The 14,180-nt window shown below is 37.8% G+C and overlaps 1 protein-coding gene across 2 annotated transcripts in view; it reads right to left on the bottom strand.

Moving 5' to 3' along the window:
* Positions 1-14,180, bottom strand: part of USP25 (ubiquitin specific peptidase 25) — a 168,194-nt gene that overhangs the window by 102,058 nt on the left and 51,956 nt on the right. The window contains exons 4-5 of one of the 2 annotated variants that reach the window (XM_075542462.1): positions 13,196-13,319; positions 1,937-2,099 (exon numbers count right to left, since the gene is read on the bottom strand). In XM_075542462.1, the coding sequence (XP_075398577.1) occupies positions 1,937-2,099; positions 13,196-13,319 (287 nt within the window). The remainder of the gene's footprint in view (positions 1-1,936; positions 2,100-13,195; positions 13,320-14,180) is intronic. The other variant, XM_075542463.1, reaches the window with a different exon arrangement.

Genomic DNA, 14,180 nt, shown 5'->3' with positions numbered 1-14,180 from the left:
TCCTTAGGTTTTCTAGAGTGCATATCTTTTAAGGCTCACACAGCCTTCTCTTTCTCACCTGGAATGGCTAGGGAGTTGGAAGCACAGATTTTGTGGTTAGTAGCCCAATGAATAGCCAACAGCATCACCAGAAAAATCAGGTGACAACTCCAAAAAGACAAAAGATTATAAAAGAGTGGTCGGTCCTAGTACCTTGCTGGCTTACGAGGGTATAGAACATTTTCAAAGTGATTGAAAGTGTACACAATCACTATTAACATTTTAGCCTGTCATAGAACTATGTTGGGAGATGAGGGCTAAGACAACTCTAGGAAGATGAAGAGTGGGGCTAAATTCTCAACAATATAAACAGAAAACGTTATATTTTTTAAATGCGCAGAAACAATGGGAGAAGCAGGTAGAACTGACCATGACTGCAAAACATAAAGGTTTGGACCCGAGAACTGCTGTTTTTGACTTTAAAATTTTTAGTGGTATGGGGTTTGTGAGTTTCTCATTAAATGATGTACTACTGCTTGATGAAAATTTTAAAATTAATGGATATGAATAATGTAAATGAACACCATAAATAATTTATAACTTGCAATTTTTTTATTATCCTTACTTAAAAGCTTAGATATTCTAGACACTGTTTAAAAGAGTCAGGCAGACCTGAACTAAGCCACGGTATTTTCGATCACCATGTGCAAGCTGGACATTGAAGGGCGCTGCATGGGTGATGAATCTGGAAAGTACCATAATTGCCAGAAGAACAAGTACATTTGTCTTGGATGAAGTTCTGTCAGAATGCTCCATATAAGCCAGGTATGACGAGATTTAATTTCTTTTGAAATATTATCAGGAAAGACCAGTCACTAGAGAAGGACATTATGCTTTGTAAATAAAGTATAGTTCATTGAAAAATAGGAAAGCTCTCAATGAGTAGAGGCAATAACAAGTTCCTACATAGGAACAACTGAAGATGATCCAAGACCAGGCAATGTGTCGCATTCTGTGTACCTGAATGGCTGAGAGTGAGAAGCAATTTGATGGCACCTAACAACACACATCATTTGGGTATCCCTATGTGAAACAAATAGGATAGGTTGGCAATTCAACACCAGTCAGACGTATCTTAGAAGAAAGGCCTACATGGTTGCTTGAAAGGTCACGACCTTGAAAACCCTGTGGAGTTCTACTCTGCAACTCTGGGGTCACCATGAGGTGGAAAGAATTTGACAGTCACTAACAAAGGTAGTATACATCAATTTGATTAACAGAAACATCCAGTGCACAAAAACCATAGACATTCCCTTTTGGTTTATTCATGCACTCGCTCATTATTTATGTAATTGCATGTCCTCAACATAATAAAACTCTATACTGCATGCTAGTTATAGCAATAGTACCCTAAAAGATTTTCACCACACCTCGGGCATTTGCAAATATTCAACCTAAAATGACATGAGTTATGGGTAAGGTCACCATATAATTTCACCATCTAATCCACAACTCTCTGCAATGGGAAAGAAGGTGTGAAGGCTAAAGGTGCCAAGGCATCTACAATAGGAGTCGATGGGGACTCTGCCAGGCGCCCCAGCAAATATGTGCACCTCCCTTTGGAGTACTGACTGACTCCGACTGCATGTCCAGTTCACAGTGCTCACTAACGTCACAGGAATGCACATAAAAACTGTTGGGTTTTGCCACCATGCCAATAATCCCAACATGACGGGAAGAGGGAGAAACTAAATCCAAATCAAAAAAAGTATTGTTAGTATTCTTAAAACTCCATAACGCGGCTGAAAGATAACGGAAGTTGAGGGTTGTAATTCCCAACCTATTGATGAGCACATTAAAAAATTCGTCCATATTTATTTTTAAAATATACAACTTAATCGAAAGACAAACCCAACCCATCATGCCAAACAAATAAGATCCAAAGGAAAAGCCTTACCTGAATAACGGCACTAAACCAACACGTGTTGCCAACGTTCTTGAGCCCAACTGGAGCTTTGTCCTGCCTTTTCCTATCGTAAGGGTTCCGAGAATCTCTCCACACTTCAGTAGGAGTCCTCTTCATACATGCTTTATTTTCTGCTATGCTGGCTTCAAGAACTCTTAAGCCATAGAGAGAAAATGATGAAAAGAAGTAGGGTTAATTTAAGGCTGTACCCCAGGTAAGAGACTCTCAAGACTCTAATTAAGCTCTGGGTAATCTATTTAGGGAAGTGACGGCTAGCACTAACTTTACTCAAGCAGACACAAGTGTTCTGAAAGAACGCGAGCAAACATACAAACAGAACAAGAGCAGTTGAATCTATTTTTTTAAGTGGAGGAGTACTTCAAGCCCTCACCAAAAAATGCTATGTAATAGAAAGTAGATTAAGTTACATTTCAGTACATTTGAAATTCACTATCAAGAATATAGCACGCTAGTTATGATTTCTAAGAAATAGCTGCCAAACCATTTTTTTAGACATGAGAAATAAACAAATCTATGGCTGACAAGTTGGTGTTTACAGGAGAACAGAGCTACCCCCCCCCACCCTCCCAAGTGGGGTTGCAACTCTTTACTGGAAGCTGAATGGTAACATCTTTCTCCTAGAGTCTGGCTGGAGGGTTTGATTTGATGCCCTTACCTAATTACTGGAGAGCCAGGACACCTCCAAAAAACACTGCGTTCAAGCATATGTCTCTACTTATCAGAGTAAAAGAATTTTTAATGTAATAATTATTTGACTCACCTTGAAAAAAATTTAGAACTGAAGATATACTTTTACCCCTCTGTACAAATATTTTTCTATTAAAAATTCAAACAAATCTGTTGCCTAGTTAATTTTGATTCAGTGATTCTACAGGCCAGAGTGAAACCTCCCCAGGGTTTTGAAGGTTATCAAGCTGCAGGAGAAAAACTGTCCAAATATTTTTCCCCCATGAAATTGCAGGTGGCCTCACACTGCCAACGTTTCTGTTAGCAGCCAAGTATTCTAACCACCACAGCATCAGGATTCCCTTCCCCTTCATTAAAAAGTTGTTAAATACAGGAAAATCTAGACAGCCTTTGTATTGCAGACATACATGACTTTATAGCTAAATAAATGATGACAATGCCTCTGTACTCACTTATTCACCTCAAAGTTTACTTAAGAATAAAAGTAAAATAAATATGTATGTATTAGAATCAAAAAATAACCTTTCCAAAATAAACTGTTCCCTAGGATACCTTAAGCACACCTATGTTACTTTGATAACGACATTTTCATACTCCTAAACCATGCAAAGGTACCTATGATCACAAGAGGGACCATAATTCCACATATTAAATGTGTCCTATTTAAGCTCTCTTTTAAACCCACGCCGTTTGGCTTTGCAAGGGATGTGCTGCTTGTGCCTGAGCCAGCTCCGACCCCTAGCAACCCTGTGCAGAATTGGGCAAACAATGCCCAAGTCCTGTGCCAGTCGTACAATTGCTCCTGTGCGAGCACAAACAAAAAGGCAGAAATAAAGCAGGCACAAATAAGCAGGCTGTCATATACCACTCTGCTTCTTTCAAAATGCTGACGCGTAGAATAGGCAAAACAAATCTACCCCCATTCTGACGCATCCTGACTCTACCGGTTTTGGAGGCTGTAAATCTTTAAGGGAGCAGACAGCCTGGCTAATCTGTCTTCTGAAAAGTAAATGATGGTTTGAATGGCTGACCTTGTAGTTACCAATCCAAGCAAGAGTACATTTTTCTAACTCTTTTTACTACTGGAGAAAATTCATTCTTGCTACATCAGCTTTATCTTATAGATTTTGCCTTATTAGGGTAATACCAAAATAATATTATTATATTTCTTAATTTTGGGGGGGAGAATCTATCCCTAACAGTAGTATGTACAACATAATATTACATATAATATAGCTGTACTTCAAATATTATTTGCTTTGTGGTACAGCAGAAAGCCTGTGGAGCAATAAAACCACACACTAAAATATAAAAAGGTCATAACAAGGTTAAACTATAAATATCCAGTGAACGCAGGCATTTTTTTAAAAACTGTAAATTTTTATCACTTCTAAGAGTACTCTTTGTCCTAAATCAACTCTCCCATGCAAACCCACACCTCAGGCTTTATTCTGAAATTATTTACCATTAAAAAGAATTAAAATTCCTTGGAAGATATTTAGACAAACAGGGCCAAAAGAGCGAGCCCTGGTAGTGTAGTGGCTATTACACTGGGCTGCAGTCCACATGTTCTGCAGTTCAAAATCACCAGCAGCTCCTCAGGAAATTGACTGGGCTCTCTACTCCCATAAATAGTTACAGTCAGAAACCCATAGGAGAGTCGCTAAGAGTCAGCATTAACTCCATAGAAGCAAATTTTTGGGGGGGTACAAAGGAAATAAAAATTCCCACGGTTACCATAGCAGTTTTTAAGAGCCCAAGAAAAATTAGTAAGAGGTCAATCAATCAACTTGAGAGACTTCCCATTGGCCCAGCTGTGCAGTTCAGCAAAATACATTAACAACATAACATTAATGATAATACCAATATTCAATTCCTAAATTATATTTGTATTTACAGTATTAAATGTTCATAAATTTAATTCAGTAATGATAGCTATATCATCCTTCATTATAACAAAAGTATGGGAATGGGTTTATTATAATATTCTTTAGCCACAGGATATAGAACTATAATGCTAAAAGGCAATGAACGTAAAAGGAACTTTATGACTTTGTAATCTCACTTTGCAGATTTAAAACATATTCATGTATACAGTAAGATCTGTACATACCAGATTCTATGTCAGGTAAAGAATAGAGTAGGAAAGCTCAAATATCATTCACAAAAATGAATGACAGAAAAGTGTTAAAATGCACGTGGTAAAAGGTGGGAAGCCCAAGAAACTAATAAGGCAGTCCCATACAGTTCCAGCTCTCAGACGTTTTACTATATAACTAGGGCCTTTCAATATGCCTCAGGAGCTAATAAGGACCTGAGCTGGTAACCAAAAGGCAGACAGTTCAAAGCCACCAGCCGCTCCAGGGGACGAAGAGAGGCCAATCTGTTCTCCAGATCTGGGCCTTGGAAGGCCTATGGGGCAGTTCCAAACTCTGTCCTGTCAGGTCACTATGAACTGGAATCCACAGCAACGGGCTTAATGTGCCGCAGTAGAATTCCTCCTCCTGATTTTTAAGGTATTTTACAAGTCCATTTACTGTGCCACATCAAAAGACCTACTAGCCAACCAGTCTCTTGAGAAACACCTGTTATTATTATTTTTCAATCTCTATGATTCTCATAAAATCTGTTGAGCTAAACAAGTGTTATGAAGTCAATCCCTGTTGGTTCCCTGACCTCCACACCAACATAAAGTTAATGATAACACTCAGGCTTTGAAGTATCAGATATGCAACAGCTAAATAAACGCCAATAAAATGAGAAAAAATAAATTCTGCAAATCTCAGGGAGTTCATAAATAGCCTGTAAGAAAATGTACCGTTTGGACAAAAGCAACCTCATGTGTTGTCATAAATAAAAACCAATAGCTGCCATGTATCATCTCCTTTCTTAGCCTCGCCACCCCAGAAAAAGACAACAAAATGTTTTCTTGCCTATTAGTTGCACACACTATACTGTATGTTTAAAATATTTAATTATAGCACATTTCTATGTTCACATTACAATTTCATTGCAGGTTTTGATTTTGTTATTCAGTTTGTTTTCTTGTTGCCCTTTTAACTTAAATTGTGTTCCACTAGCAACATTAAAAACTCCCACTTTAACTCACCTAAGTCCCTTGTTGAGATGTTTTCATACTCACTGAAAAATATGCCTATCTGCCACAAGGATACCAGTTCCTACGAGGACTATTCAAATTTACTCATCAAATACTAATGATAAAGATGAAAATACTAAAGTCACTACATTAGAAGTGCAAAACCAGATCAAATCAAAGGCGGCTGATCTCTCTAGTCATATGGAAAAACAAAAGTCTCCCATGTGCAGAAGTGAGAATGTTTAATGACCTGTTAAAGTCCCACAGATATTCTTACTCGTGTGGGGTGAGTGGCAAATGCTGTGTGGCACCAAGTCGGTTGCTGTCCATAAAGACCTGTCAAGGCTGATAAATAAAGCTTTTAATCTCTAACAGATTGGAATTTAGGAACCTTTGAAGATGAGTGCTTTCGTTCTCTTTAAGAAATACTTCTCAATCAGAGATATAAATCTGGCTTGAATAGTTAAAATGTTGTCAGTTGACACCCATGCCTCTGATGCAAGCTGGACTGCACTTGATCTGGTTTTCAAACATTTGGTTTGCTCCTATTAGGGTGTATCTCGGGGGGGGGGGGTGTTCTATCACCGGAGGCCACTCTCATGAAGTTGCATTAAACATTTTTCTGGGTTTCGGTATATGAAACCCGGGCTTGATGAAGCTACAGGGACACCAAGTAGAATAACGGTTTCAGGGAGAGGGGCAGGTACAGTGGAGGTGGGGTCAGGTAAAACGGAGACAATGTCCAGGAGTCCAGGAAGAAAAAGAATGTTTGGAACCTGACTGTGGTAGCAAATGTACACTTCTGCTGGACGTGATTGAACTATGGAATGAAACAGATATTAACCCCAAATTAATAAATTAAAAAGAAATACGTCTCTATCTTGAAATCACAAAAAATATTTTTGCATTTTGTGTTTTAAGCATTTTATAATTTGAGTTTTCATGGTTAGACCTTTACTTTGTAAGTCATTAATTTTACCAAGTAAAAAAAATTAAGTGAAACTTAATTTTGGAGGGCATAAATAATAAATAGCATGTTTATCCAACAATTTAAATAAATAGATCTTCCAGGCCCCCACCCTCCCATTAAATACTGTACCATCCCTAACATATATTAAATTTTTGGCACTTTTAAATCTTTTTGTCTTTTTCTCACTATTGTCATAATCAGTACAACTTTATAATTGTTCTTGATTATTTGATATAACAAATTCATTCTCTTTGGTCTTCCTATTATCAAATAAATTTAGAATTTCATTGCTTTCACAAGAAAAATACATATACATACACGGATACTTTGTTCAGGACTGCTAAGAACTAATAGGCCTTTTCCGGTCGGCAGTAGCAACCTCTGTCCGCCAGCTAAATGCTCTTTTGACTTTTATGACTACACCTCAGTGTGTCTGTTCTTGAGCATCACACATTATTCTTCTCTGTCAGGATTATTTCACTGAACATATTGGATGGAGATTCATTCTTTGAAAATCTCAGAAGTATATCCCTTACAATGCTCTTTCAATCACATAAATATACCACAACTGCTTATCCATTTTGCTCTATTCATAAACATTTGTTACTAATGATTATCAATAAAACACATGTTTACATAAGTCATCAGTTTGTAGATAATATAGAGTATAATTGTCTTAGGTTGATACCTAGGGCATAAATACTAGTGCTAGTAAAAAATATGTTGAAATTCATTAGAAATTCCCAGATTTTCAAAGCACTAGTTGCTCCACAAGCTCAGGAGGTACCATTCCTGGTAAGTAGATCAGATTAGCGGAAAACACAGACACTGAGTGAGATAGACTGACACAGTGGCTATAAGTGGCTCAAACGCAGCAGTAAGTATGAGGACGGTACCAGGCCACATCGTGTTTTATTCTGCTGTACGTACTGTAGCTATAAATCAAAGCTTACTTGAGAGCGTCCGAACAACCACTACCTCATGTGCACCAATATTGGTATTCTCAGTGGTTCATTTCAGACAGTGAGAATGATATGCCCACTCAGTGACCAGAATTAAGTTTCTGCTTAATCTTGTACCACTCAGATCACCATCACTGCTACAAGCCATTACTGAAAACGAAAGGAACATGTTCACAATCATAAAAGGTGTAAACGTTAAGGAACTGTGTGTTACTGATAAATACGCTACCACGCACACTTGCAATGTTACTCCTGACCGTACCTGCCTGGTCCTGCTGTGTTTAGGTAGGCTAATTGCATGGGGTGTACCCCATCCAATCTTCAGCAGGCTGAGTACATCAGACCTTTGACCTTCTCTCAACTATCAGTAGTGTTTCATTGGTGTTGGTTCTATTTCAAGTTAAAATATTGCTATTCCACTTTGATCAACCAACTCCAGTCACAACCATACATATACACTTTGAAACCAGTCTGCATCATGTTTAACATTCCCGAACCAATAACAAAGGAACAGTGCTGTACCTTTCATAGAAACAGAGCACTGGGTGATAGAGCATTTGATGGACATGCCACACTCCTGCCATCAAAAGAAGGGCAATTAACTGGGGCACTGCACTGTCCTCCTAACAAATAAATTCAAATCATCCGTCACAGTATCGCCTTCACCGGCTCTGGCTCCACACACTTTCTCAGCAGTTGCCCCTCGTAACTGTTGGCTGTCTCGGTTAAATGTTCAGGATAAATAGTTATATAGGCCAATATCAAATTTCTAAGCTGATCATTCCTGGATAAGATGGTTCTTTCTATCTCCTAGTTCTTTCTATCTCCCACGGGTTGCAACCACTGGCGGAGCAGTGGTTATGAATTATGCTACTACCTGCAAAGCCAGCAGTTCAAAACCACCAGCGATTTCATGGGGAAAAGACAGAGTTTTCTATTCCTGTGAAGAGTTACAGTCTCAGAAACTCAGAGGGGCAGTTCTACTCTGTCCTACATGGTAACTATGAATTGGCATCAATTCGATGGCGATGAGTGGGTGGCAACCCCAGTCTAGCTTAGTTGATAAGGCCTCTGAGTAGCACCCTGGCAAACTTGATTCGAGTTGATTTCTGAACTAGCTTCCTGGGCTGATGGTTCTTAGATTATAAAGATAGTTGAGGGCACTGCTTACCTGATTATCCAAAGAAGGTCCATGTAAGTCAAAGTGGGAGGCACAATGATTCTCTGTACATTTTATGAAAGCTTTATTCCTCTTTTACCTAATCTACCTGATCTCTGCATGAAATTTCAGGGCATAGTTAGGAGATGACTGGGGGGAAAAAACAAATTATAGCTCCTGATTTCATAGTCGTCATAACCAACTGACTATATCATAACTGTAGATGAAATACTTAAGTCTTTCAGTACTGTCCCTGGAAATTTCCTCATGTAGAAAATGTTCTGGTGAAATTCCTACAAACTCTTGCACTAAGAACAGAATTTTTGAAATTATTTCCTTTCTACTAGCTGAAAATTCCTTTACTATTTTCAAGTGTCCATTGTGGCATGCTGAGTTACACACTGCACTGTTACCTGCCAAGTCAGAGGTCAGGTAAACCTGACAGTCAACCCTGTTGGTCACTTCTGCTCCATAGAGATCGGTAAGCTCAGAAACCCACAGAAGCCTACTTTGTGCTACAGGGTCACCATAAGTCCGAATTAACTCAATCACATGTTGCTGTCGAAATGGCACTTAACTATCACTATTTTCTTGGGAGAAGTCTACCTTTTCTTCTCAGAATACTTCTAAGATGACTGCTGCTAGGTTTCAAATGAACTAGATAGGAGTTTCTCTTAATTTTCCTGATTAGAATTTGTTGAGTTTCATGAGATTACAGATCATCTTTTCATGTCTGTGAAATTTTCCATGATAATCTCTTTAAATTTTGCCAGTAGACCACTGTCTCCTCTCCTCCCAGAACACCAATTAGTGTATATTAGACATATTTATTCTCTAGGTCAACTTTCATCCCTATTTTCTAACTTTACAACTAGAATTCATATACTGGAAATTTTTCCCTGTTATATTGTGCAATATATCTTTTTTAGCTTTTCTAATCTGATATCACACGTGTGTTCAGGTCTCCCAATTGCACACAACAGAAACAACACTGCAGGCTTGGGATGGGGGTATTTTCAACAGAAACTGCGAACTAAGTAACCTGTTGCTGCGCACCACAGTCACCCAATCAGACAGTGATGACTGCCCCAGAGGCGGTAATTTTTACAGGAGAAGATTGCTAAGCTTTTCTCCTAGGAAACTCCCAGTAGGTTTGAGCCACCAAGCTTGTACTTAGGAACCCAGTGTTTACCCATACTTTACATGCTTACAAAATTATATATGGGTCCGTAAACACAGGGATCCCTGCAGGCGTAGTGATTCAATGTTAGGCTGTGATGTGCAAGGCCAGCAGTTCGAAGTCACCAGCCACTGTAAGGGAGAAAGATAAGAGCTTTCTACCCAGGTGAAGAGTTACGGTCTCAGAAACTCACAGGGGCAGTTCTACGCTGTCCTATAGGGTCACAATGAGTCAGCATCGACTGGACGGCAGAAGTTACTGAATTTGTTTGTTTGTTTGTTTGGTTAAACACAATTACAGTGAAGCAGTAGATTAATCAAAACACTGCTAAGCAAAAGGTCTGTGGTTAGAACCCAGCAGCTACTCCATGGAAAAAAGATGAGCCAGCTCACTTCCATAAAGATTTCCAACCTCAGAAACCCTGTGAAGCCATTCTCTCTCCTGCAAGGTTGCTGTAAGTCAGAGTCAACTCAACAGCAGTGAGTTGGTTTTGAATTAAACATATAAATGTAAAAAGATAGGACTTTAATCACATCTGTTAAGTATACAAAACTATGTAGTATTCCAGATCTGTTCATTCAAGTTAATGTGTATCTATTGAAATATAATATTAGTCAAATGATCCTATGACTTTATTTAACAAGATTTTGCCTTATAAAATTGAATAATAGATAGATTTACTTTTAAACATGACTTGCAAATGTTTGCCTTAGTATGCTCCTTCATCCTTTTAAATTTAGCCAAAAAACCTTTCTAAAACTAACAGGAACAAAAAGATCTGTCACATTTTTAGCCAGAATTCTCACATACACCTCTGGCACTACTGTAATTTGATTGATATATTGTGGTAGTTAGATGACATTATGTCAACTGAAAGACGGACAGAAGTCCAGGAGTGGAATCCAACCTGTCAGTCTGGTCACAGCCTGATGATGCCACCGTGGAGTTATGGTCTTATAATTGGGAGAACCTGGAAACCTCCTTTTCCCTCTGCCGCTTGCTGGAACTCGGCGACTGACCCTGAAAGTTACTGGTGCCCTGTCATGTTTCCACCGACCTTGGATCCAAACAACATCTTGTCCACCGGCCTGTGATCTTCCGGCACTCTGTATGTTGCTACATGAGTCTGAGAGGGCCCTTATGGACTACTACAGTTGGACTGGGCTGGGAGCCTTCTTCATATAGAGTTATTTCTTGATATAAAGTTCTTTGCCATACACAGGTGAGTATCACAGGGTTTATTTCTCCAGACAAACCAGCCTGTACATCTGACATTGAACGTTCCTTTGCTAACTGCAAATTTTGAAATATAATCTATACCCAGAAAATAAGCAACATTTTACAGCAGGAAATACCTCTTCCAAATGTAAAGTGTGTGCTAGTGCATATAGTTACATAAAGATTTATAATGATGAGCACATAGTACAGAACACCAAAAACACAAAAGAAAATATTTTTGAGATGTTTTTCCAAACGGGGAGAAAACGTGCATGCAAAACAATATAGAGCTTTTACATTTAACTGAATACACAAGCTTACAAATAGTTTCAATAGTATAACTAGGAAAGTATTTCTAATTTTTTATCATGTTTATATTCATTGTTTCCAGAAAAATGAGAAAACACATCAAATAAGTTGAAGTCCTAATACTAACTTGGCATTAAGTCTTAAGTCTTCTTTTCATGTATATACTAGCTTTCAACTGTAAAGAAATGGCACCACTGCATTTGATAAAATGACATATGATGATGACATGACGATCCTTACACATGAGCTCCTGCTCATATATGACATATTTCCCCTCAAGGGGTGAGCATTTTCAAGATTAATAACTACCCAGGACAATTACAATGATTTCCCTGTTTTAAGGAGACAAAAGCTAATTTATACAGCTTTACTAAATCCTTGAAAATACTCTAATTACAATGCCCAAACAAGGCATTTCCTTTTCCTGCATTTCTTTAAGTCACCAACATTAAGTGACATTAGCCACAATTACACTGAGGAAAAATCACTTCAGTTGTCTTCCCATCTTGATGAAATATCCTACAAAGTAATTCCTACAGCAACATTAAGCCTGCCCGCCTTTGCTGGACTCCAGCACTTTGAACCCTAGAGTAGTGACCCCACTTTAGTGAGAGAAATATAGTAATGCTGCTGCTCCAGGAAAGGGGCCCTCGTACTGCTGCCACATAGAGTAGGACTGATCCGACACAAGTTTACAACCACCTGCTGCAGGGTGAGAGACGCCAACACAGTCTACTCCTGTAACCGCTGCCACACTCCATACAGGTCAATACAAAGGCAGTGGGTTTGGTGTCTGAGAGGACGCTGGGAAACATCTGAGAGTGCTGGTACATTTAGCTACCAAGTGTGCTACAAGGGGAAAAACAAAGCTTTCGAGTCATGGCACCTACCTATGTGAGGAAAATCAGTTAACTTCTTTAAAGCTTAACATTTCATCAGTAAAATGGAATTATCACTGATTTACAGAAACTGTTCAAAGGAAATTAGCTAAAAATGTAAAAAGGTTTTGGTCTTTTGTTTGTTTGTTTTCAATCAAGATTAACTCAGGATGTAACCAAATGTACATAATCTAGTTAATTTTTAAACATATAAACTGTTTAAAATTAGAAAAGTTTGTTATACATAGGAAAAATATATACTCTAACACATATTGAAAAAGGAATTAAATTACAAAAATACTATAGGTTGGGGTTTAGCAAACTATAGCTACAGCCCAAATCCCGTAGAGTCTGTTTTTGTAAATAAAGTTTTATTGGAAGCAGGCAGCGTCGGTGCTCTATTTATTGGTGAGGGCTGCTTGCGCACCATAACAAAAACAGTTGAGCAGTTGTAGAAGTATTTTCTGCAGAACTTAAAATATTTAAATATTGGTCCTTTATATGAAAATTTTGCCCTTCTTTTAGTGATTGAAAATTAAATTTTATAGTGTATGAAAGATAAAGAAATATTAAATCTCTTACTATGCCAATCCCAAATACTTGAAAAATAAGCTTCAATTTCATAAGTAGCAAATAATTATTCTGATAAACATAAAAGCAACACATAAGTATATTAGTAGTTTACTTTGTTATGAAGTATGTCTTAAGGCCAATTATAATTTTTTAAAAATAGTACTTATATCTGCTTTATGCGCATTATTGTTTTTACCTGCTAATGGCTTGCTCCTCATCAGTTATTCCAGTCTCCCTGAATGCCCTGTTTGATTCCGCCAAACTCAAGGCAATTGCCCTCTGAAGATCATCTTTATCATCTCCAGTGAGATCAATCACATCTGAAAAGCAAAACTATCTTTCTCAAAATTCAAAGTCAAACAAAGTAACTCATCATGGAGATTTTATATCAATATATCCCTATCAAATCAAAGCTGGCACCCCCTTTATTCTGTATTATAAGAGCCTGTCCAAAGAGAATATAAACAAATGCATTTTAAATTGGCTATACCTTATAACTAAGCCTTCTTTTCCATAAAATATATATATAAAGCAGTAGCACAAATGATCTTCAAAACAGAAGAATTTCAGGACTTACTAGATTCTCTGATTAAAAGACTGGTGAAACAAAGACTGATGAAAATATTTTCTTGACCAAGACTTAAAATCTATACACTTAAACATTTACATATATTCTTTCTGAAATTAAAACTAACCCAAATATACATAATTAAAACTCCTAAAAGCTTTAATAATTAGACTTTATAGTTTGTCAATACCTAGACATTTAGCAAATAATATCTGAGTGTTCAAACAATCATGTTTCAGAAACAAATTGACAATAGGTACCATGCATACTCGAGTATAAGTCAACTTGAATGTCAGCCGAGGGACCTAATTTTACCACAAAAACAGCTTTAAAAAATGTGCTGAAAAGCTCGGCTTATACACGAGTATGTGTATCCAGCATATATTTCCTTCTACTTTAAGTCTAGGGGAAGGAATGTGCTAAGATGTTACAGTGGTTAAATGTGTAAACTGATACAATATTTTACAAAATGAGAAAGTATAAGGATCTTTCATTTCCTGTGTTCAAGACAGCTCAGGGGGTGTCAGATTTATATTCAATTACTAGCCTAAAGGATCGCAGTTTGAACCAACCGAGCAGTTCCTGAGAAGAAAAGAGAAGCCGTTTACTTCCT

Source organism: Tenrec ecaudatus, chromosome 2 (assembly GCF_050624435.1).
Source record: "Tenrec ecaudatus isolate mTenEca1 chromosome 2, mTenEca1.hap1, whole genome shotgun sequence".
Classification (NCBI taxonomy): Eukaryota; Metazoa; Chordata; class Mammalia; order Afrosoricida; family Tenrecidae; genus Tenrec; species Tenrec ecaudatus.
Note: the sequence above shows the minus strand (reverse complement) of the source record. Positions and strands in the feature narration are given on the sequence as shown.